Raw genomic sequence first — 24,866 nt, 5'->3', positions numbered from 1 at the left:
TAACTTTGTTGTTATAACGTACAAAATACATAGAATCTAGTTCCATTTGCGTATTACACAACATAACTCGAATCAATGGTTAAAGGAGAACAGGTAATGTAGATTTAAGATCTGTGGCAAATTGTACCATGGATGAAATTTATAAAACAAACACCATTGTTATAATAGAAAATCGAATTCTTTTAAGAAAGAAAAGAAGAGTCTTTTGAAGGATGAGTTATCTTTAATAGTGGATGAAGCATATTCGATGTATATTCAACGTTCGTCTCATCTTGCAGCAATGTTATATTAAAAGAATTGTGAAGGTTGAAGACGAGAAATTTGCTACAGTAAATAAAAAGTTGTCCCAACTGAGATTAGAAATTAATGTCTCTCAGAATAAATCTAAATCGTCGCCGTGTGCATAGGTTTTAAGATTGACGCACCGTAGTTCATAGAGCAGTATCATTTTTCAGTAACTTAAAGGGACCGTTTCACATGGTGTACTACTGGACACATTGTAGTCTACAGTGGTTGAAAAAACTGCACGGTGGTGGTAGAATGGAGAGCTGCATATTTTAAGGACGGATTGTTAATAGTAGGTACGGTAGGTTTTGCAACTTAGTAAAAACGATGTCGAATATTTTAGGTTTTTGTTATTTTTTTGTGCTACCAGAATATCGAATACACAAATTAATGCGCACTAATCTTCTGCGATATAACCATAAACACTAGGTCTTTTTTGTTTATTGTTTGTTTTATTGATACAATTATATCTTGAAATTATAAAATTAACACAAAGCACAAGATTATTGTAAAATGAAATTTAAAAATGTCATCGCGAGTTATACAAGTAAAAAGAAATTTACAAAATTTACAAATGTCTAATGTCGTTGAATAAATTATATATGTTGCAGAAACTGTACATGCAGATGGGATTATATACAAAGAACTTTAGGTTATCAACCTCCGTTAAAATTTAATTAACTATACTATTATGATAATTAGAAAGCAAGATGAAATACGGTAAATGTTTAATGTAACATAACGAATAAATAAGTCGAGAGCAAATCATATACATGGACTTGTCAGGCAAAATGTAGAGGGATTATTAAATGTAAAGTATAGGCCTATTGCAGATGCAGACCTACCGCTGATGCGAAATATGGATATTTTTTAGAAGGAAAACAAGTATATCAAAATCAACTACATACCGCAAAACCTCGAATAGAAGTCCAATGGTATAAATCTCGAAAAGAAGCCCATCTCTAATTGAAACCCCTCTTTGGTTTGCAGGATTAGCCTCGAAAGATAGCATGGGATTCGTTTCGAGATAGTACAGATTATATACTGTACATGAATTTCAAAGAAATAAAACAAATTAAAAACACGCCTGGTTTATATAGTAGGCCTAGTTTAGCCCGTAGTTTAGGTGATTTGATGCCGGTTAATACACTCCATGATACAGACTGATCTTACAGTGGCCCTATTTATTGTTTCATTAGTTCCTATAGCATTAATTTTGAAAAGATGTTCCCTCTTTACTTTGCAAAAGTAGCCTCGAAAAGAAGCCCATCCAAATGTGCGCATGGCTTCTATTCGATGTTATAGTATCTGAACATATGAAGATAAATTTCGAGTCAAATACAGATAGATTCATTTAAAGTTTACCAGCTAATTTAATTGACTATAAATAAGAATGTATTAATAGTATTATGTCTGTGCCTGGCTACACTTAGGATTTAAACGCAATGCTCCACGCAATGTTGTACCATGGTTGTACTGTCTTCGGTTACACGTTAAAATGCTAAATGTGTTTAGGCCCGGCCTAATGCGTTTAGGTTTCTGACGTGTTTAGTATTATATGTGCTTAGGTATTTGACATCATGATTTCAAATACCTAAGCACATTAATTCTAAACACGTCAAGATCCTAAGCATATAAAGATATATCGGAACACAATTAGCCTTTAAACGTGTCACCAAAGACGGGACAACATTGTGTGGAGCTTTGTGTTTAAATCCTCCACGCAGTTTTTACAGTGTACATACAACAAAAATCTCATTATAATTTATAATTGGAAGATAATAATTTGCTTTTACAGTAGTCCTATTTATATGTCTTTTCATTGATAATCGTCCTAGCTCAGAGAACGCATGACGGTCACAGAAGTGTGAAATTGTCTTTAGGTCACGAGGTTGTCGCCCAATTTGAAAGCTACCGGTACCTTATTTGCCTAGACCCTTGAACTTGGTACTGGGCTTTCGAATTTCTGTTTTTTTTTTATAGCAGTTAATTTGACAGTTTCATTAATTTTAATTACACTACTATCGATGTTGACATTATAGTAGGAAGGACCCTATAAGTCTAGACTGGTAAAGTTAAAATAGATGTTTAGTTGGCAAACTTATCTTTTATAATTATCAATATATTGTTCCTGTCCTATTTTTGTAAGACATTTAGATGGACCCGAGTTGTATCATTTATCTGAACTAACAAATGGGTTTCATCATAGCTCTATCATCTCTCTTTCATTGCCGGATTATATTAACCCACGGCGTGCTGCAGCATCAATATCTTCTATTTCTTCCAGAGGTGGCTCCCGGGGGGAGGGGGACGGGCCCTCCATCGAAGAGTTCCCCCACCGTAGGGGAGAAAACATTCTAAGTACTATTTACAAATTGTGAGGCTCTAAGTTCGACTAAATAAGCCTTTCAACTCACTACATTGTCAATAGTTTCTGGGGGCTTCCCTCTCTGGACCCCACTAAGGGGTTCTGGGCTGCTCCAAGACTCGCCCACCTACTTCCGGCGGAGATGTCGGCCTTCCCGTCAGGAATATTGGCCGCCTCCACCTCCGTTAGGGACCCCTTCCCCAGTCGGGCAATTCTTCTTTTGCCGTCACTGTCACTTTTAAACTTGGTGTTCTTTTTCTGTAATGGTATTTTTTAGTTTTTCTTCTAGTATGGTAGATTGTACATTCTAATTCTATTACGTTTTACTCATCAACGCCTGTTCAGCATCAGGATGAGTTCACAATGCGCTGATATGCGTAGAGTGCAGATATTCTATAACTAATGTGAATGGCAGTTGGATCCAAATTTCTTAAATGTATGTAAGTTTTGCAACCGCAGAGGAATATCCTTGTCAGTTTCAAATTGAAGAACAAGGGTTTCATATTTCGTAGTATTATTTCCTCGGTACATGTCATATTATTTTATTTCAGGATCATATTTTAGTATCATTGGTAAGCAGACCTACAGGAATATAATCGATATGATTTCTGTTTATATTTACAGCGCACGGGGACCATGATTCAATGTGTTGTCCTTATAACAACCATTACTTTTACTATTATCCTAAATACAAAAGTCTTCCGCCTTTGTCTTTATGTTCTTCAGGTTACAATCTTTAATTTATTTATTGTGGCTTGAGCAATTTTTTTCCAGATCCTCCTTATAAATTCTTATAAATTGCATATTATTTTCTTATTATTATTATTACTATTACTTCTCGGGTCTTTATTTCCTTTTACTTGTTTTATCAATTTACATAATTAATTTATATTTAAAATGTTTTTCTGTTGTAATTGCATTCTTTTAAAGGGAAGTGAATAAATATTAATTTGAATTTTTCTTTTAATTTGGTGTGGCAAAGTCACCTTTATTAGCCACAAATGCAAAAAACCAAATCACAAAAGTCATAAAAATTAACAGAAAAGAAAATAACCTTAAGAAATATTATATTTACAATACACAACATTGATTGATTATGAGTCAATAGCGTTTTTCAGAGAAATCCATTAAAAAAAATATATCTTCTTTGCAGTTAACCAGGGCAATATATTTCTCCATTTCACAGTATTTTTTATTTCAAGTTTTAAAGCATAGATACAAGGTATGGCCTCTTGCATTTTGCTCCGGTATATGTGTAAACGGCAGACGGTTAGGACAGTGTTGATTGCCTTCATTTTAATGTTTCTAATTCTAAACAAACATAGTTCTTCGTCCTGTATTAAAGTTAAATTACAGGTATTTTTAAGCCATGTTAAAACTTTATTCCAAAAGTAAAAACTAACATGGCACCAGAAAAAATTGTGTTCGAGTGTTTCTTCACTTTCTTTGCAAAAGGTACACGTATTGTTTTCGGATATACCGATTTTAAATAAAAATGATTTAACACCTAAAATCCTGTATGATAAATGATTCTGTATTGAAACCATCTTAACTTAACATCACTGGTGCAACTGAAAGTGACATTTGACACAGTTTCCCAAATATTTTTGTTATTTAAAATTCCTATACCCCTCTGCCATTTTTCTTTATATCTTTCCTTATAAACCAAATTAGAACAAAATACCTTATACATTCTCTTAGACCCTTCATGGTCCTTTAAAATCACCTCAATATTAAACGGAGAAATGATTCGTACCGTACTAATCGACATTCAAACTTAGTACGATTTAGTGATTTGTTTTATTGAGCGAATCAATCAGTAATATTCAATGAAATTTGTATTGATGTTAAATTTATTAACACATTCGTGCATGGTCAAAAATTCTCCATAATCATTAATAATATCGTTGACCGTATGGATACCTTTTCTGGCCCATTAATTTAAATTGATATTGGTAGGTAAAGGTAAAGATAGGAGAATAACCCATAACTTTCAGCGTCATTGTGCTGAATTGCGTATGGGCGTGGTCCGTGTCTACCCAGCAGCCGCAAAGAGGCGCTTCATGGTAGATACATGTTTACATCATTCCACAACGACAAGGGCTGAAATGAACCATAATATCAGTGCAACCCCCTACTCTTCAGAAAGATGCAATGGGATTTTTAAAGTGCACACGAGCCAGATGTATACACTGGACCTCCATTTTAAGTCCTTATATACGAGAAGACTTGGTTCTACCAACGGAACCATGGGTGAGGAGCGGCTGGAATCAGCGCCGATGTTAAGGCTGTAGCTAGCGCCCCCCCCTCCCCCTGCCTTACCGCTCGGCCACTCGACTCGCCCTAGAGTCGAGATATATGTGTTATTATTACTGTTGTGCTATTGCTGTTTTTGTTATTTTTATGATGTAACCATAGAAATTAGTCTGACTAAATAAAAAAATTGTATATCGGTAAAGTAACTCATTACATAGTACATATATAAAGAATTGTGTTCAGTAATAATAATTATCCATTATAGTATCTAAATTTGAGGACAATATAAATGAATTGTGTGTTTTTATAAGTCTCTAAACGTAGACTTTAGTTATAGGCCTATTTAGAAAACACATATCTGAAATCAAGCAAATTTAGTACAGGCCTAACCATTTTTTCCGTTGGCATAATGTATACCATCTGGTGTAGTCGTAAGCATAACGCATATACCGTGTAGCCTACTCATCTATAAAATTCAAAGATTTTTCATTTAAAAGTCAAACGATAAATCATCGAGTTTGCGCGCGTTTTGATAATACCCACTGTCACGGTGGAGTAATAATAGTCTGTTTATATCCTTTGTTCTCTATTTTAAATCAAAAACACATTAATTTGGATTATTATTAGAAGTCGATAACTTGGTGGAACTATCATCAGAGTTCCTGAGTGTCTTTTGTAGTTTTTACAATCGTTTATGTAACTTAAGAAACCGAGTTCATATTTTCCACGGGAGTTTCATTTAAGTCATCAATACCGTAACTCAGTGTACATGTACAGGTTTTTTCTTTAAGCTAACTAAGTCTGTTTTAAGATTATACTACCTGTACACAAACGAAATAAGCTTATGAACAATAATATTCAAAATTCAAATTGCTTACTTTAGACATGAAGCTTTATTTAAGTAATTATCAGCTTTATTAATAATTAGAACAAGAAATATTTCGGAAGCGTGATACCACTTTATGTGCTTGCCAAAGCACTGTTTAACTTTGAGGAGTTTAAAGGGATCTCAAAAAATTATAAATAATATTGACTCCTAGCAATTCCTATATTTTTCCTTGATTTCCTGTTCAAAGCATTTTCAGTTGCAAACCCACTCGACGCTGCTGTTCATTGCTTTTTTTCTTTTGCTAATGAATCGGTTTACGTTTAGTTGCCCACAGACACTAATATAATTGTACTTTTTATCTTCATGTTTTTAACCTTGGAATTAAATAACATAAAAGTGAATAAAAAAAAATCCTCCCCGATAATGATGGTAGCATATACTTATGTGCATTAGGGTTCTAGAGTGCTATGACCTTGTCGAGGTAGCTTAATATTCTAATGCACTTTCCATACAATAAAAATAATGATTCTTATGTGTTATGCTTCACAAGTATTTAGATTTAAAAAAAATTATATGCCTAATAACTTTAACTATATCATAAGCCTATAATTGGCGATTATAAAACAGTTTCTCTCCTGCTGTCAGTGGACAGTTGTACTTATTTATATTGTTATAGTCAATAATAATGTGAATATTAAAATACTGTAAAATTTATCGATCCAGTGTCGATATTACAATCTACTTAATTGTTTGTATACCTATTGTATAAAATAGTATCATGAAAAGTGCACCTGACTTATACTTTACCTTGATTATTATTAATTCCTAATTAATTCAGTTTTAATAAAATATTTATATTAAGGTCTTATATTATGGATAGGTAAATTCCAAACTCACAGAGCAATGAGACCGAAGTTTACATATTTCCTTTGCATGTGGCCCGGACTGCAATGCTGTGAGAAGTACCGTGCATCGCCAATCCTTCCGCACAACGAATCTATATATTGATGTCATGATTATTTTTGTTATTCAGAAAAAAAAGTTTTCAATTATTCTTATTTATTTTTACTGTGATTTTTATTCTACTATTAGGATTAAATTGGTAATTCATTTAGGCCTATAAGTTTAAAAAAATTGTAATTAAGCTTATTTCATAATATTATATTTACTGTGATCATTCTGTCAATGCCAGCGATACTTACCGGTATTTACTTCAGGGTCCATCAATTCACTATTGATCATACCACTCCTCTAAAATATTTCAAATAATTTTGTCTGTTGTTTTTCTAAACCAGCATTATTGTACATTCTCAGGTCGTCTGCCCACTTCTGTTTCTGTATTCGTTTTCTTTTACCTTTTCTTGGTATCCATTCGGTAACTCTCTTTGTCCATAAAGGTAATGGTAAAGGTAAATAACCCATAACTTGTAGCGTCATTTTGCTGAATTGCGTATGGGCGTGGTCCGTGACACTACCAGCAGCCGTAAGTAGGCGCTTCATGTAGATAATGTTCACATCATTCGACGACAGGGGCTGAAATGAACCATAACATCAGGGTAACCCCCCTACTCTTCCGAAAGATGCAATGGGTTCTTTAAAGTGCACACGAGCCAGAAGTACACACTGGACCTCCATTTTAAGTCCTTATCCGAGAAGACTTGGTTCTACCAACCAAACCATGGACGAGGAGCGGATGGAACCAGCGCCGATGGTAACGCTGCAGCTAGCGGCGCCGCTGCCTTACCGCTCGGCCACTCGACTCTATTGTCATTAGCTCAAACCACATGCCCTGCTCATCTCCATTTCTTTTTTGACACTTTTTCCATTTTGTCATTTATTTTGCAAAATATTCTCTTCGTGTTTACCAAATGCCACCCATCCTGATTTTTTTTTCATTTATCTAGATACCTTCAATGTTGATTTTAGAAACACTAAGATTTATTAGAACGTATTTCGACTTATACTCTTGTAGTCTTTGCAGAGGCTACATAAAATGAACATTGTGATAGTTGAGAGGTAATATACAATTCGAAAAACAATAGTTAAGTCCAAAACAGCCTTATATGGTGACTTTTTATGTGTTTATTTTATGAATCTTGGAAACGAAATTTCATATAAACTTACGGTACATTAGGTTTGACAATATATTGGACAACAACGTAAAGTCAACGTAAGTATAAACGGGAACAAATTGAAGGGACAAAAGATGTACTGGTACTTTAGGATGATATTCACTTAAAACACCCCCGAACCAATTTGTATAAACGGCTGATGACCACACTTTGATAAAAATAAAATCTAATGTATTAATAATGATGCAATTGGTAGCTAGAATTAAGATTATCGAACACATATTGCCGAAAGGAATTATGTTGATTGACAGTAACTACTATTACCAAGAAGCTTTATAATATTATGCTCCATGCTCTTATATTATAATATGGTAAGTATTAATGCAATTAGGTAATTAGCTAAATATATGCTAGACCACTAACGAATCACTTTACAGAATGGACTTGCAGCTTTTTCAATACGATTGATAAGTAATGTTAAGGTCAGGTTCACAAGGATACAGTGGCATTATAATTGCATTACACTATAGATTTTTTCATGATACAATATACTATAAAAATAAAAGTGTGTATACTGATTATTCTCAGATGATAGCAGATGTACTGCAAGCTCATTATTTGTTCCTGTTCAATAATAAACGATTGTCCTAATTTTAAAAGTTTCTATCTTCAACTGACCAATCAACTAATAGGTAGTTGAGATAAACATTCTGTGATGAATTAAAAAGTAGGTTATTAGCTTTAAATTAAAATTAGAAACAGAAAATAAATTTTGCACGAATTAAGGGAAGTATACTTGATGAGAACAAAAATAAGACCGGTATGTGATAAGAAATGAAAATAAAAGAGGTAGAACCTCGATTTGCTTAATTTATTTGAAACACGGGCGTTCGCTAACTCAAACTAACTTCTTCAGGTGAATGAATCATAGATAATACATTTAGTGTATCCATTACATAAATATTTAGATAAGTGAAAATCTGAATGTTTTGATCTGTGTATCTATTAAAATAAGCTTTTCAATGTTATAATTAATTTTTGAGGATTTTTTTCAGAAAAAAATTCTGACACGGTGTAATAGCTTTAAGATCAAATATAGGTGAACAGAAAATGTTTTTTTTTTAGGCTATTCATTGTTTAGCGCAGATAACAAAAACCTATCTTGAACAAGAGACAATAATTTTGAAATTTGTCATTATTTTTGGGCATTTATTGTAAAACGGTAGAAGCGGTTTAATTCTGTGCAGCAACAGTTAAGCATATTGAACCTAATGACCAGGGAAAAGAATTGCGCTTTATAACCACAAGGAAAAGTCACATCATAAATGCCCGTACCAGTACCTGTAAACATCACACTTGAACTAGATGAATTAATTGCATTACAATCGTCTATACCGTTATGTTTTAAAGCATCACAATTGTAATGGTTATAAACAATAATCTTTTATCGAGAGGCATTACATTACACTATTGAAAGCATTAATATATTAATACACTATTTGTTATAATAATGTTTATAATGCACACAAAATAGGTTAACGATTCCGAACCTAACGTGTTATAGGAATTGCACAGCATACAGATTGCTAAATCGCTTCTAAAATTCAGACCTCACGATTATCTAATCTCTATTATGCCACTATACCATCCAGCTTCAGCTGAGAATCAAGGAAATTAAAATTAAATTGCACAGGATATGGGGGTCAGTCCACCATGGCTGACTAAATTGTTCAACTTCGGTTTTACCTGCATTATCATTTACGTTAACATTCTAAATTAAATCATTAAATTTAGATTCCGAACCTAACGTGTTGTAGGAATTGCACAGCATACCGATTGCTAAATCGCTTCTAAAATTCAGACCTCACGATTATCTAATCTCTATTATGCCACTATACCATCCAGCTTCAGCTGGTTAATGTTTGATTTTATCCCAAAGGAGCGGTTACTCTATTTATTGTGTAGACTAATATCTAGTTGAAGGAGTGTAACTATGTTTAATTTATGTATGATAGGACGAAGACTGCTATGAGGCAGAAATGTCAAATCGAGTATATTATTTATCAAATTAATATACATTTGATTAAAAATATTTAGATTATCATAATCGATAACTTGAGTTGGATTTCGTTTGTCAATATTAACTAATGTACAAATTAATATAGATATATAAGACAGGCTAAATTACTATGCACTGGGGCTACGTGCTATATTTCTTTAAGTTTATTGGGCTAGCCCTAAAATCAAAGCTGGATGAAGGGCCTTTCACAAGTTACGAAACGCTTCCAAAAAAATCAATAAAACAGCCCACATATCACAATAGTATGATAACACTAATGACTTGATATACTATTCTTAAAAAAAAACAAAAAACAAAAAACAAAAACAAATGCCAGCTAAACATGATACAAAAATATGAATAAACAAACTTCAATATTACCATTTTAAACAATTATTTAGAACACTTCATTAAATATGAAAGATTTACTCCGACTACAATGGTGTAATTTTATATAATTATTATGCTGAAGAAATTTTATTAGATTTGTATACATTGTTACACATTATAAATGGGATTTTGTAATATATCAAAATTATTTGGCTCCAGAGAAAGTACCATCCTTACTAGAGGTGTCAATTATCATTGTGATATTCCGACTCGTGTTGTGAATAAACTACCTCATATTTAAGTCGTTTTGAGAAAAATAATTGTTATTCTACAGAGAAAGTCTAAAATTGGCTTATAAACCGTTTTAATTTAAAAGCAATGATGAGTGGAGTAACTCCCAAGATGCCTCGCAAACATCCGGTTATAAAACCGGTTTGCATCAGACAAACGTTGCAATTTCTAAAACATGTCATACTATAATTGGTATATAATACAATTGTTATATATAATACCATGGTTCTCTATATATGTATATAACTTAGGTATAGTTTCATTAGTAATTAGTTTAATTGACTTTATTGGTCTTATGTTTGGGGACACTGTATATGAAGCTCACAAGAGTTTTAAGTTTTCTCCTTTTCTTCAACAACACTTTTACCATTTTCAAAGTTTGTATCATCTTATGACTGCTGTTGAATAAAGGCTAATAGCAATGATTTTAATAATAATAATAACAATAGTAATAGTAATAATAATCATTATATTAACATCACTTTCACAATAATAATAAATGCCAAGTTCAGAACAGACAGTACAATTCATTAATTATTATATTTTTTTTTCTCTTAGCTAAGTCCATTTAAAAAAAATCATATTATAATTGTTTCACAATCATAACATGTTCTAAGAATCATCGTTAAGTAAAAAACTTTCGAAATATAGACATCTTATTTTTGTTGGTGTAAAAATTAGATTGAAACAGTGATTTCAATTTTATATTTTTACTTCGATGGATTTTTTTTAGCACTAACGCTTTGTGCAAGCAGAGATATCTAAGTTTAAACTGAAATATTTATGAATGAAGATGTTTGTATGATAGTATGTGTAGTGGGATATATAACGCACAATACCCCAGAGAACTACATCAATAATTCTAAAGTCTCCACGCTAATGAAGGGTTTAACTATGACACCTTTAATAAAAGATAATTATTAATAAAGATGTCAAAATATGAGATACATCTTAATTTGAACCAAGACATTTTCGTTTGAAACTAAGATTGGCTTACCTTTATTATCGATTCCTAATTGAATGTTGAATGAATACAGATTCCTCTAGAAACTTCTTTTTGAATAAGAGGTACATTTTAATTTCAACCAAGATAGTTTAGTTTAAAACTAAGACATCTTTATTATCCATGAATGAATTTAGTTTGGCTCACCATAAAATTAAGTATTGGTATATGTAAACAACATTATCATTGGTTTCCCCCTTTGTTTCACCCTTTTTGAGGATGAAAATAAGAGATGTATCTTAATTTGAACCAACATATTTCAGTTTTAAAACTAAAATATCACATAAAAGGTAGGCGACATTAAGAATAATTGTCAAGTTAGAGGGCACATACATCTATTTGGTTTTACTTTTTTATTTGGCTTGTTGCAAAGTTAGTACAATTAATTACACGTGAATTAGCTGAGCATTAAAATGCCACTTATTTAATTCAATTCAATTCAATGTTATTAAAAATTCACATAATCCGTGATGTATACAATTACAAAAAGCAACAATATAAAATGGACATAAAAATAGTAACATATAAAAATGTAAAATATAAAGATAGAAAAAATACAATAAAACACTATATAAACTGAGAAGGGATGGATTCATGAATGAAAATTCCAAATGACCCAGACCATGAAAAATATGCAGATAAATATGACCTTAATAATAACGATAAACATCAAAAGGTAAACAATATATCCAATATGCAAAGATTTAATCGACAAATGAACTTATCATTTGTAGTGCACAAGGCCTAGAAACATAAGAATACTCATTTCGTATATGGAAACGGTTGGATTTCTACATAATGGTCTGGATATTTATCTTGTAAAATTAAAACAATAAATTAAATGAATAAGGAGGCGGCGCAGGAGGAAAGGAGAAACATGAATTTTCATATTTGGCCTAATTTTGTGAGTCATTTTTTGCTAGAAGAGAATTAAATAATGTAAACTTTAAAATAAGATTAAGTTTAACTAGAACAGTCACTCAATACCGAACAATAGCCTACGCAGGCCATCCATTATTTTCCTTCCCACACGTGCCTGAATTCCTACCAATACTCATGCCGTGTCTGACGGAGCCATTCCAAAATTTATTTTATGCTCCGGGTTAAAAAAAACCCCACAAATTCCCATGACCTTGTCCTTTGACCTTTCCCCAAAATTGAATGGTCTACTCTTTATTCAAATAGGCCTATTATGTAATATTCCACATTCACTACTTTTTGCGTAATCTTGCTAACAGACAGACAGATAGACATACAGACAGCGGTGATTGCACAACCTCATTTGGCGGAGGTGACTCAAGGAAAATTATGAGAAATGCGTAAAAACCGCGGTGTTGTGCCTCAAATGACGAAACAGGGCGCGCTTAATATGAAATGACCACACCATATTGACGGAATTTGCACTTCTAAAAAATACCGTCAAAATTTATCCGATCTACAGTAGTTCTTCTGTTGCTCTTCCAAACGATCACACAGTTCATTTGCTTTTTTTTCCTTGCCCACTAATTCATTTTATTGTACAGTATTTGTTTTCTGTATATGTATACCACCTTTGTATTGTACTTTGTTTTTGGGCGACTAAAGAATAATACCGTAGGCCTAATAACAAAAAGTAGGCCTACTTTCAGTCGAACATTCAACAGATAATGTGACATTTGATGTAGATTTACGGCTGTATAGCTTCGAGCATAATCAATGAAATATTAATTCCTTATGTTTATAATGCAATGATAATAAGTCATATCCAATAAGATCTAATTACACCTTTATAATGGCAGACTGACATTCGATAGCAGTAACCATGTTACTGATTTTTATTTACCGCATATTGTACACTAGGAAAAAAAATCATTTGCGATGGTGTTTAATCACGGTGATTTATAATGGATTGAGAGCAATTGATAAGCAACTGAATTGAAAATTTGACAAGCTCTTATATTTAAAGCATGTATTCCGTGTCTGTAGGATCAACTAAATTACATGCTTTTAAGATAAGATCATATAAAATTGTCAATATGACAATAATTACAAAAACGGAGTAAAACTAATTTTGGATAATATCTAATATAGTTACATTAACCAGTTTGCATCGGCCGAAGGCCTTACGGCCATAGGCCGAGGGATCTCTCTTCTCTCTGTGCATGCTTGACGATGCGATGCCGTCTGCTGATTATCGGTAGCAGTGAAGATCGTTATATTGCGCACGGCTTCCGTCGCGTTGAGTTCTCCGTGTGTAAGTTAACTAATTGAGCAGCGCAGTATAGTTAGGTAAAATCAATTAATATTGAATAGTTGCTTTATTGATTGGATTCCAATTAAAGTTAGCGTAAAATGAAGTAACCGTTTTCATGATATTAATTATGTAAACTTGTATATAAATGTTGGAACATGTTGAAACATGAGGCATTAGGCTACGTCACATTTTATTGTATGTTGACTCAACTATCAACAAGTAGTTTGAAAACGCTATCAAGGTATCAAGTTAAATTAACATGAATTGAAAATGTATTGTCATATTAGAAAACAACGATCAAAGAGTCATCACATATGAATTAGCACACAGTATGCAATACTGCACATTGTTTAAATAGTCCTTAGGCTTATATCAATCAATGTCAACGAGGCACTTGCTGTAAGCGACAAGATACCTTAAAGTGGCTTCTCATCGACATGTATCGCGCGCGCGTATTATGCATAGTGCACATTAGAGCTTTATATAATGCTGTACATAATGTTATTTTTTCACACTAGGACGCGCGTTAAATAAACGCAAGCAACGGTAGTTCGCTTATACCTATACCCACAGTCGAGTTTCAGTGTAGACTAGACTGCTTGAATATGCAATCATTTACGAAATGTGTTGACTCCAGGCAACGCTTATACGAGAAAAACGCTTGGCAACTGCGTTACGAAATTGCACGAGATTATTCAAAGTACGGTACCAAGCAATTTAGCACAAGAGGCATAACTATTACCAAAACCGAAGAAATGAATGATTACTGATGAGTAGTGCCTAACGGTAAAGCATCCGTAATGCAAAAAGTTTATGAATTTACGAATAAATGTAAACAAAATAAGAGATCGATACGTAAGAACCGGTATTGAGGTCTGCATCGCCAAACAAGAGCAAAAAGCATTCAAGGTTCGGAAGAACCAATTGCTAATTAAATTAGGAGTATTGGCGAGGCTAACTTCAATCAATATTTAAAAAGTAGTTCTTATTTCCAAATCTTGGTGAATCCTGGCTTAGAATATGCCTATTCTACACGTTCTACCTTGGGCAGTAGGTGTCTGAGTTCACAGCATCAAGACTTGTTTCCATTGAGACAATACAGTACGGTAGTAGAACATTCCATTGCGTTTCAGTTGCGTCTTGTCACTTGCTTTTGCGTTTTAAGATTAATGTCATACGCAATTGTGGACATCGTTAACGTTGTATTATGAAAATTGGATTTTTACATTTTTATTATGGATGGATAAATTATAATTTATATACTTATTGTGAATTAGTGGCACAGAAAGTGATTGTAGCTTGCGAGAGAAAATACCTTAAGGTGACAAGAAACGCTATAAAGAAACAATGCGAAATACGACGTACATCTTTGTTAAGTCTAGAAGTACAAAAACCTCACAAGAAATTTATAATGTATTGCTAATTAATCTATCAGTATTGACCAATTTACTAGAAGAGAGAATGAACGTGAAACACTCAACACACAATTATATTTCGTTCAGCTGTTTGTCTTCGCTGTCCGACCTTCTTATTTCTCGATTTAGGGATGAAGTTACATTTTTTTTTCTATACTGATCGACATCACAAGAAAAATTTGAAATTGTAATTATCTATACTAGACAACATGTATTTATGAAGATAATTTTATCAAAACTGTAAATAAAATGATGAAATACAATGAATGCGGATATACATTAAATATTAAATTGGTGTCTAGAATTATTTAGCCATATTTTATGATCTTCTACATCGTGCAAATTAACACATCAATGAGGCAACGACACTATGTGGGTAGTAACAATACTCTGATGCTATCAACTATAATAATATATAGAGAAATTTTAGCTATTCTTGCAGTAGATTTATATTGGTCATGTACTTCTGTAGTAAAATTGCTTGTAAGATGATACCGCATACATAAATATACATTGTTCTATTCCAATTATTATGACTGGGTTATATTTTAATGAAAGCGGTAGAAATTCGGCATTGTTTGTGAAGTTGATCGGTTAAAATGTTTTTACAATGCGCCAATTATATATATATTTTTTATGTTTACGTCAATTGGAGTTTCTGTTGCCTATGTAGGCCTAATTAAATCGACAACAAATTATGTAAAGAGCATTCAAATTGCCATCGTCATCAATGTAGGCACCACACACAAGCATTATCATATAAATGTATGCTTTCTAATTATATTATCTAATCGCGTAACTAACACAATTTCGTCTTGTGGAAGGTGGGTAGGTCATAGAAAAGTGACTGTTAGTTGATGTTCATTAACAGGGCATTTGGGTATGGCTGGAGTAAGTGTGGCGCAATGTTTTCTAAGTATTTAAAATTGCACCTTCAATAGATCGATGAAATAACCTACAAAACCATGTATTATATGATGTTTCATGTGTTTCATTACGAACCTTAGAGTAGAATGAGCAGTTGCTTAAGAAATTTGTATAAAAGAAAAGCACTTAAAAGAATAGATAAGTATAAATTATTAATATTATAACATTTTAAATACTAAATATTATAGTTGACGTAGGCCTACATAGAATGTAAGACCTATTTATAAGCAATTCAATGTTGTTTTAAATACACTTTTGTGAGGTTTTCAGATTTCTTGAAGATATAGATACAGAGTAGATAGAAATACATACATTTTATCACAAAAAAAGAAGAATTAAGCAAGCCCACAAGACATTTTAAAATTGATCTCTTTACACATCATCATCATTACTTATTTAAAAGTAGGCCTATCTCTTTACTTCAGAGATCATGTCTTATTATTTGTAAACTTAAAATGAGGGCGTATTACATTTTGTCCGTGTGTGAATTATACTAAGTACTGGCATTGCACATATAGAAAGCGAATGTTAACAGATTTACCAACTGTCAATTTCTATAGATAGGCCTGAAGATGTTGTATTCGATAGTGATGACAAATCTTGGATATCCAGATTTGGAGATAATATGTTATTCAGAGGGTTTCATCGATTTTTAAAGCATTGTTTTTGAATCCATTATAGCATTTATCTTTGTGAGGATGTTATTTCGTGCGGATTTTTCGATCTATTCTCACATACACTAACGCGTGTGGAACATTTCCAAGGAATTATCGGTGCACTGAGCGAGGTAATTTCAATCCGCAAAGATGTGTATAAGAGACAGTATATATATAAATTAAGTTTAAGTCTACTGTATAATGTCTATATAATCAATGTTAACTTTATGGCATGGAATAAATGGTACGAAAGTACTACTGAAATTATATATATATATATATGTATATATATATATATATATATATATAGGCCTAATGTTAAAATAAATTGTGTTCTAAAAGTCTACATCCTCTCCTGTCATATATAGTATAGCATAGTGTATATAGTATATATTAAAATAGTATGCTGCATAGCACTGAAGATATAAATATAAACAAACACTAGTAAATGATAGAAACAGTGCTCAATTTTAGAAACAAATGATGTTATAAACGTACCAGGCATGGCCCATCAACGACAAAGTGCCTTATATATGCATGGTACAAATCTTCAAATATGAGGGGCCTCAACCAGTTGATAGCAAAATCATACGTTGTAGAATTTCTATATGTATTTATCAGGCCTACACTACATTACAGGTCAGGATTGCAGATGTTAGGTTGAGAGAGTGAATATAGATTTTCCTATTATTATTATTCGTATGTAGCCACAGAAGCAGGAGGCACTAGCATTCCAATAACTAATGTCTAAGTCTACTTAATGGATTATTTTAAAATGGCTGTATTTTATATACTTTAGGCTTTTGTGATGTCAACGTCATTATTTGCGTGGCTAAAAAAAACCATTATCACTTTGAATATAATAATTTAGATATGAATCAGGTCCATTTGATATATTCTGTGTTTAGTTTGTCTATTCAGAAGAACGTGGAAGTTTTATCACACATTTATATAAGGTATCTGCAGTTGATGCATAACGTGTCCATTACACGCTAGTTACACACACAATATGATTGCTACGTGAAATGTGATCGCGGCACAAGAAATTGTATACTCCATCCTAAAATAATGCATATATGTAAGACACGAGTCATCAAAAACAATTAGTCTGCAACAAGTGCCATTGATTTTGAAATTTTGGTTTCGCTTTCACAACACTGATGGATATCAATTTAAGTTTTATCAACCTAATGGCCAACCAATTAGTCACAGAGATAAATGCCCATCTATACTTAATTATGATTATCAATAATTAATAAATAATAGCGGTAATTGAAGTGAAGTGGTCTACTGTGAGATCGCACCAGCGACCTTCCGAGTACTACTTACTATCCACACATTCATGACCGCCAGAATGCACTAATGTCGAATGTTTCGCTCCATAATACAATTTCGAAGCTCCTCTAAGAAGTGTCTCTACAAAGGCTGGGCGGATGCATTGTTTGGCGGTAGGGGGTGCGTCCATGTGCGTGAGAGTCCACACCACCTCAGCCCGACCATGATTGGGGCTGAAGTGAGAAAAGTTTTAGAATATCCGGACCTCCAGGTGCGAGGAAATTGCACTCTCATACTTTAAAAATGCATAAAAGTTCATAATGATAACAATAATATAGCAACAATAAAGTTATAAAGAATTTCCAAGGAATTATCGGTGCACTGAGCGAGGTAATTTCAATCCGCAACGAGAAAAGGGGTCCGGTTATGTATCCACACGAGGAAATGCAATAGGCCTAGGTTGAAATTATTACGCCACCGAGTGACACTCATTGGGGTGTACCTACGCCCATTGACACACAGAGTTTTCCGCTGATGTCAGAAAAGTTATTTTTCATAATACAATTTAAGAAGGTTTGATCGCACTGTCTACACCCCCTGCAAACCAGTTGTAGTTAGGATAAGCGCAAAATTACCGTGAAATGCATAAGAAATCTTCGCCTTCAACCTAAGACGAAAAGTACTATAGATGGATTGACATTCGCAGCGTCCGGTTCTATGGTTCAATAGTCCATTGCAGGGGTAGTTCGAGTCTCATTGCTGTCGAGTTAGTTTTCTTGTCTTTCTTTACTTTACTTTATAATTTTCCTTATGATTTTTTGTTTGTTTTTCATGTAATTTTTTACGTCATAATTTTCATGCAATTTTTACTTTGTACTGTAATTTGAACTATAGCTTGCATTAGTTGTTGGGATGCTGGCTTCCTGTTTCTACGATCACGTCACGAATATTCTTATATACAAAAGTGCCAATTTTTATTAATTATTGCAGTATGCAGTAGTATTTTAAGTGTTCTTTTGTTTTAACATTTTTCCCGTAACTACAAGTTGGTAAATGTATTTCATATAGGTTAACGTTAAATCAAATCATCATCACCATCATTACCATCCACTGTCATCATTATAATCAACATCGTCATTCTAATCATTACCATCATCATCATCATAATCATCATCACCATAATCATTGTCATCATCACAATCATTGTATACTTCATACCGTACTACATTATAACACATTCATTCGTAGATTTATTACAAAATGACTCTAAAACAATCAATGAAGCTTGGTCCATTGTTCTGAATGTGATTTCGAAATGATATATAATAAAATCTCTCTTCCTACTGAAACAGAGATCATCTAAACCTAAAGTAATGTAATTATTAGAGCATAAATCAAAAGGAATACAAAAATGCATGGAAAACAACGTCTGACGTAGGCCGCATATTAAACGGAGAGCCAAATAGTCTACAAACAAGATTTGTAGTAAATGATAGTTATTTGGCAGTAATACTATTATAAAAATATGAATTGAATTGTTATGATCACAGCAGTTGTTCATATTAAAATGGAGCATATGTATTTTTGTATAGCCAAACACGCCTATACAAATGTGTACATATCATTAGTATTCATTAATTATTCAAGAGAGAGAGAAAGCCTAAACCACTTTGTGGTTCCTGTAATGTTAACACAAAATTAAAATTATGAAGGTAAGGATTTGTGTAGTGAGCGAAAAAAATAATATCGCTCTAATCGGCGTGTTTGCTTCAGATGGGACACCATAAAAATATACTTTCACCAAAGAACCACAAAAACTAAAGAACCTGCAAAAACATTAAATGATATTGATATTTTATTACTAAATCCACTGCTGGAAGAAATTTAATTGTAGGAGTATTTGCACATTTAATAGAAATTTCATTATAAATAAATGGTGAAAAATATACTATGCCACCTAAATTCAATATAAACTGGTCAATTATAAAACATGATCTACTTTAAATGTGTTATTAGCTTTACAACTTTAGAACGAGAAAACCTTTTTGCCACCAATTAATGGAAGTACCATTCATATATTCTGTATATATACACATAACGTTTTGCGAGTAAATTTAAGGATTTTCGTATTAAAACTGTTGTAAATTATTGAAAACTGCTTTTCAATAAATAATAAGTTATCATGTACTTATAGAGCGTTTATAACTTAAGTACTCAAATGAGCATTTGAAAGTTTATATATATTGCAGTTTGCATATGCAGATATTTTAACTTTATAACGCATACCTTTATATATGTACAAATATGATGGTGAAGAGCTTTAACAATATAAAGTCTAATATGAACGAAATGTTCGTTACAAAGAATTATATTGTGATCCGAAACACATCAACTTTGTTCTTGAATATTTGTCTAGGATTAGCTCTATTTACTTAATAAATGGAAAGAAAGTGGAGCAATCAAAACATTGCTGTTTAAATTGAACCTGTCCTCATTTTCTTTGCAAGAGTAACTTTATATATTATAAACATTATAAATTATATATTATAATTTGGACCAGATGTGCATTATATATGCCACTGAGACTCGGGATTGGCGTCTATATTTAACCTAATAAATGTTGCATCGCATTTAACCTATTAGATGATAGATGTATAAATATAATTATGAGATGAAAAACCAGAAACAACGACATAAGTGTCCCCAGCATCAGGCGACCAACGTAGATTTAATGAGGGATTAAGTTGGAACGATTTATTCAGGCTGAAAATCACCATATCTATTATTTCATTAATTAACGTCAGAAGTTATAGTCATGACGTAAGTGCCCTCCACGTCATACCTCCAGTATGGGGCTCTAACGTTCTTATTTTATACTTCCCCTCAGAATAAAACTATAGCGTAACTTTTTATTTTTATACAACCTCTCAGAATAAAACTATTGCATACTTAAACAAATATTTCCCCTTAGAATATTGCGTATACATATACATAATAAAAACAAAGTGGTTGTACAGTATGAACGTTTCAAAACCTAACTAAGCTTTGGATCTGTAATTGCTACTGTCAACGATTTGATAAGAATAGGAACCAATTCGGTGAAGGTGTTTATTCAATATCAAATTTTACATGGCGTAGATTACTAGATAATTGAATCAGTTCATTTCGACTGTGTGTTGTTCGGAAAGCATCCTAGATGCGTTAGGCGATTTATCTCCATCCAGTTAAAACGAGTTGACGCGAAGGTCTTCAAAGAATAACCGCGCTAAAGTCCACCGCTCAAAATCTCATCACTTCACCTATAGTGCTTGATTACTATTACTGTATCATGCCATCATGCCGCGAACAGAAATATAAAAAGCCGACTTCCGACATGTTTACCTGAAATGTGTACACGGAATGAGTCGCTTGTTATTTACATGGTTACTTAAAAGTGTCAAATATAGATCGCCGCGGAGACTTTCTACCTAATATTGCCTGCGTCATTAGGAGGTTTCTTCCGCCAGGAACATCAGCCGTTGATGCAGGGCATCAATTAGTGACATTTTATTAACTACATAATTTAAGCCTCAAATTGTGTGTATTCTCGTCTAACATAACAACTAAAAAACAACTTAAATAAAGCTTTAAATTTCAGATAAATTTCAGTTTTTAACAAATCACATGACACTGATGCTCTTCTTTTGTTACCTGTTTCATTCTGAATAAAAAAAAAAGAAGACAAAAAAAAAATGTGTATGGAATTATAGGGATTGACAATTTGTGTGTCATGTTGTAGAAAGGCCTATTTATCAATTTTTCAGCCTTAAACAACAAATTTAATAAAGTTATTAATTGCCCAACTTTTAGATTTTAAAAATACTACGGTAATTATTGTATTGGTGAATTTTGCCTAAATATGTATTTATCAATCTGACTCCCTTGCGATATTGTGGTGATTTTAACATTTTGGGACTTGAGTCCTAAAACAGAAATGTTTGAAATATAATCCATTCGAATTATAATTCTATATTATTATCATTTCGTTCTCTCGTTTATGTTTTCAGATTCCATACAAATTGATCAAAATGGTGGATCTGCCTACTGCGAGTTTTATACCAATGATTCTTATATTATTTGGGCTAGTTATTTCAGTCTCTCGTTCGGAAGACACTTATGGACTACTGGCAGACGAAAATAATGAAATTCAGCCGTTGGATGGAAGAGAGTTCATACCGTTAACTGATAGGTTGAACTCCATGGAACTATTGCTACAAGGCTTAGAAGAAGCTCGTCAAATTAGAGGTTGGAGGCAGACTGGTGGAAGGGAGATGTCTAGTGGTTGCAAAGGGAGGCAATGTCTAGCTGGTTGGAAAAGGTCATCGGAGGTCAATGGGGAGGAAGAGAAACGTGCATGGAAAGGAAAAGGATGCAAAGGAATGGCATGTAGTGCTGGTTGGAAGAGGGGACATGCTTCATGGCGGCAACGGAATAACAAATGTTCAGGTCGCTCGTGTAATGCAGGCTGGAAACGATCAGTGTCACCCGTTAATGTCCCAATTTCTGATAACTACCCTTGAAATGCCTATAGTAACCTATATTTGCACAATACTTAAAAATACAGGAAAGCTTTTTAGTGATCTTTTAACCTGATACGACAGTCAGTTTCCATTTGAAAAAAATTCAATCATTCCGTCATTTTAGCTTATTCAATGTAAATACATACATAAATGATTAAATTTTACAAGTCTTAGTTTATTTTGCTAACAATTATAGAAGATTTGTGTAGTTTTCCCAAGTTGCTAAGGAGCCGCTAGTTTTTAGATTGTTGCGTGAGAGTGGTGTATATTGATTTATCTATTGTCAATGAATGCTTTTGTTTCATTTGGAAAAATTTCAGTATATACGATATTTGTTACGGGATGATTACAGCACATTTTTTTTACTACGATATTATTCCAAATATTTTTTTATGACGTGGTTTAATATCATTCGTCAATCCTATCTATCAGAAAATGAGAATTAAAACATGGAGTAATATGCTCTTTGGTCAAAATAAAACGATGTAAAAAAGTTTAGCAACATGATAAGTCGCTTAAAGGATTGATCATGGGGTGACATCGTTTCATGATAATATATGATTTATGATACCCAGCAAAAATGTATACGTAGCTTTAAGTTCAACAATTAATACATTATAGTAATGAATTTGCAACAAGACGATAAATTATTGTCACACCACAAAATCGTTTTGAAGAACATGTTTGTTTGTTTAGCCAGAGCCTTGTTTAAAATGGATTCAATGAGATTGAATTCATTTAAAATCGATATACCTAATACACTTATCCATGGCAGGTAGCTCCTTAGTTTATCGATTCCTTACTAAATCAACATTGTTAGAATATATTTCTGGCTGGTTTAGAAGTATAGTGCGGTATATCATAGGATTACCATTTCCAGGTTTATTTGGGTGTTCTTAGAAAATACCTGGTAATTGTCACTGAAATGAAATTTGTGACCAATGATCTTGACTTATGATCGATGGTAAATAAATGGAGACCGAATACACCCGGTCGATCGATTTTTATCTATCAATGTAGACCAAAGATATCATGAACTAAAAGTTCATAGGCCTTGCATTCAAATAATGATAAATAAAATGAAATAATTGCATCTTGTTTGTGAAGAATTGATTAATAAATATCGTCATATTTTGCTTGTCACGTGCATTAAAGCGCATGTATAAGGGGTCCCCAGCTTTGGGAAGCCACAAGTCAAACCTGATTTAAAATAAGCTGTCCTGGGCGACTTGGCTTCGTAAATATACTAGGAATTGCTCCTTTTTTCAGTCTCATGGTATTACGACCAGACAGCCCAATACTTTGAGCTAATACACTTCTCGGTTCGTATCGTCCGGTGCAAAATGCTTACTGCATAAAACAGAATGAGCAGATCCTTGGAAGTGAAGCCTGGTTCTCGAGACTGCTTCATTCCACTTCTTCCTTAAAATTTCATCCTTTGGAAACTGGTGGAAACTAACGTTGTGTGAATGGTTGCTATCACAACCAGCAGCCACACAACGGGGCATACTGACACTTCAAATTAACCGGGAAAACTTTCTATAGAACTTTGTTTTGTGCTGAATACTATCGATCACTGTATGTTTGTGTAGCCAATGCCGCGAACATCGAGTGTTATGTTGTACAGAGTGTATGTCATATCCGGTAAAGGTCAAATGTGGGTCAAATTCAGAAGGCGGGGCTTAGGACTACAGAATCCATAAAAATAGGTGATTTAAAACTCGTTTTCAGAAAAAACGCATTGTCTAAAAATAAAAGGAAAGCCACACATTTGTTTATTATATAATTCTTTATTGTTTTATGACATTTTGAAAGTAACAAGAACATGTCATTTTAGATGGTCATCTCATTGCATTTTACTTTGACTAATAATACTCATGGCCAGCTAATTTCAGGGACAGCTTAATACTGTAGTAAGAGTAAGTTTGTGGGAAATTGGGTAGTTCGAGCGATTTTTGCCTGCTTGCGAAGAGTGCAGAATACATTGCTGATATCTAGGAGGTCCTGCGACTCGCAGACTTAAGCCCATTGAGTTATATTAATCATATTGTGTCTGTGTGAGCCTATTAATCAAATAATCAACTTACACGTATGTAACTGAGGTGCGACACGTTCTGAATGAGATTCATTTTAAGCTATAACACCACCATATTACAATTTTAAACATGTATAGCCTAGAATGATGATATGTGAGCTTTCTATGATTTTTACGAACCTCGTGGCTCAAAAGTTTAACCTTACCCAACGTTATAATTGCAGTGTGGCACCGAAGGTACAGTCACTATTTTTAAGACGATACATCGTTTTA

At 33.0% G+C, this 24,866-nt stretch overlaps 1 protein-coding gene across 1 annotated transcript in view; it reads left to right on the top strand.

The window, feature by feature from the left end:
* LOC117114986 overlaps positions 1–24,326 on the top strand; it is a 27,014-nt gene extending 2,688 nt beyond the window's left edge. The window contains exon 2 of the mRNA XM_033258621.1: positions 22,046–24,326. Coding sequence (XP_033114512.1) covers positions 22,046–22,558 — 513 coding nt within the window. The 3' untranslated portion in view covers positions 22,559–24,326. The remainder of the gene's footprint in view (positions 1–22,045) is intronic.
* The last annotated feature ends 540 nt before the right edge of the window (positions 24,327–24,866 follow it).

The sequence above is a fragment of the Anneissia japonica genome, unplaced genomic scaffold, assembly GCF_011630105.1.
Source record: "Anneissia japonica isolate Jap-2015-1 unplaced genomic scaffold, ASM1163010v1 scaffold284995_len508010_cov190, whole genome shotgun sequence".
Lineage (NCBI taxonomy): Eukaryota > Metazoa > Echinodermata > Crinoidea > Comatulida > Comatulidae > Anneissia > Anneissia japonica.
The sequence above is the reverse complement of the archived record's forward strand: the minus strand, read 5'-3'. Positions and strand labels throughout refer to the sequence as shown.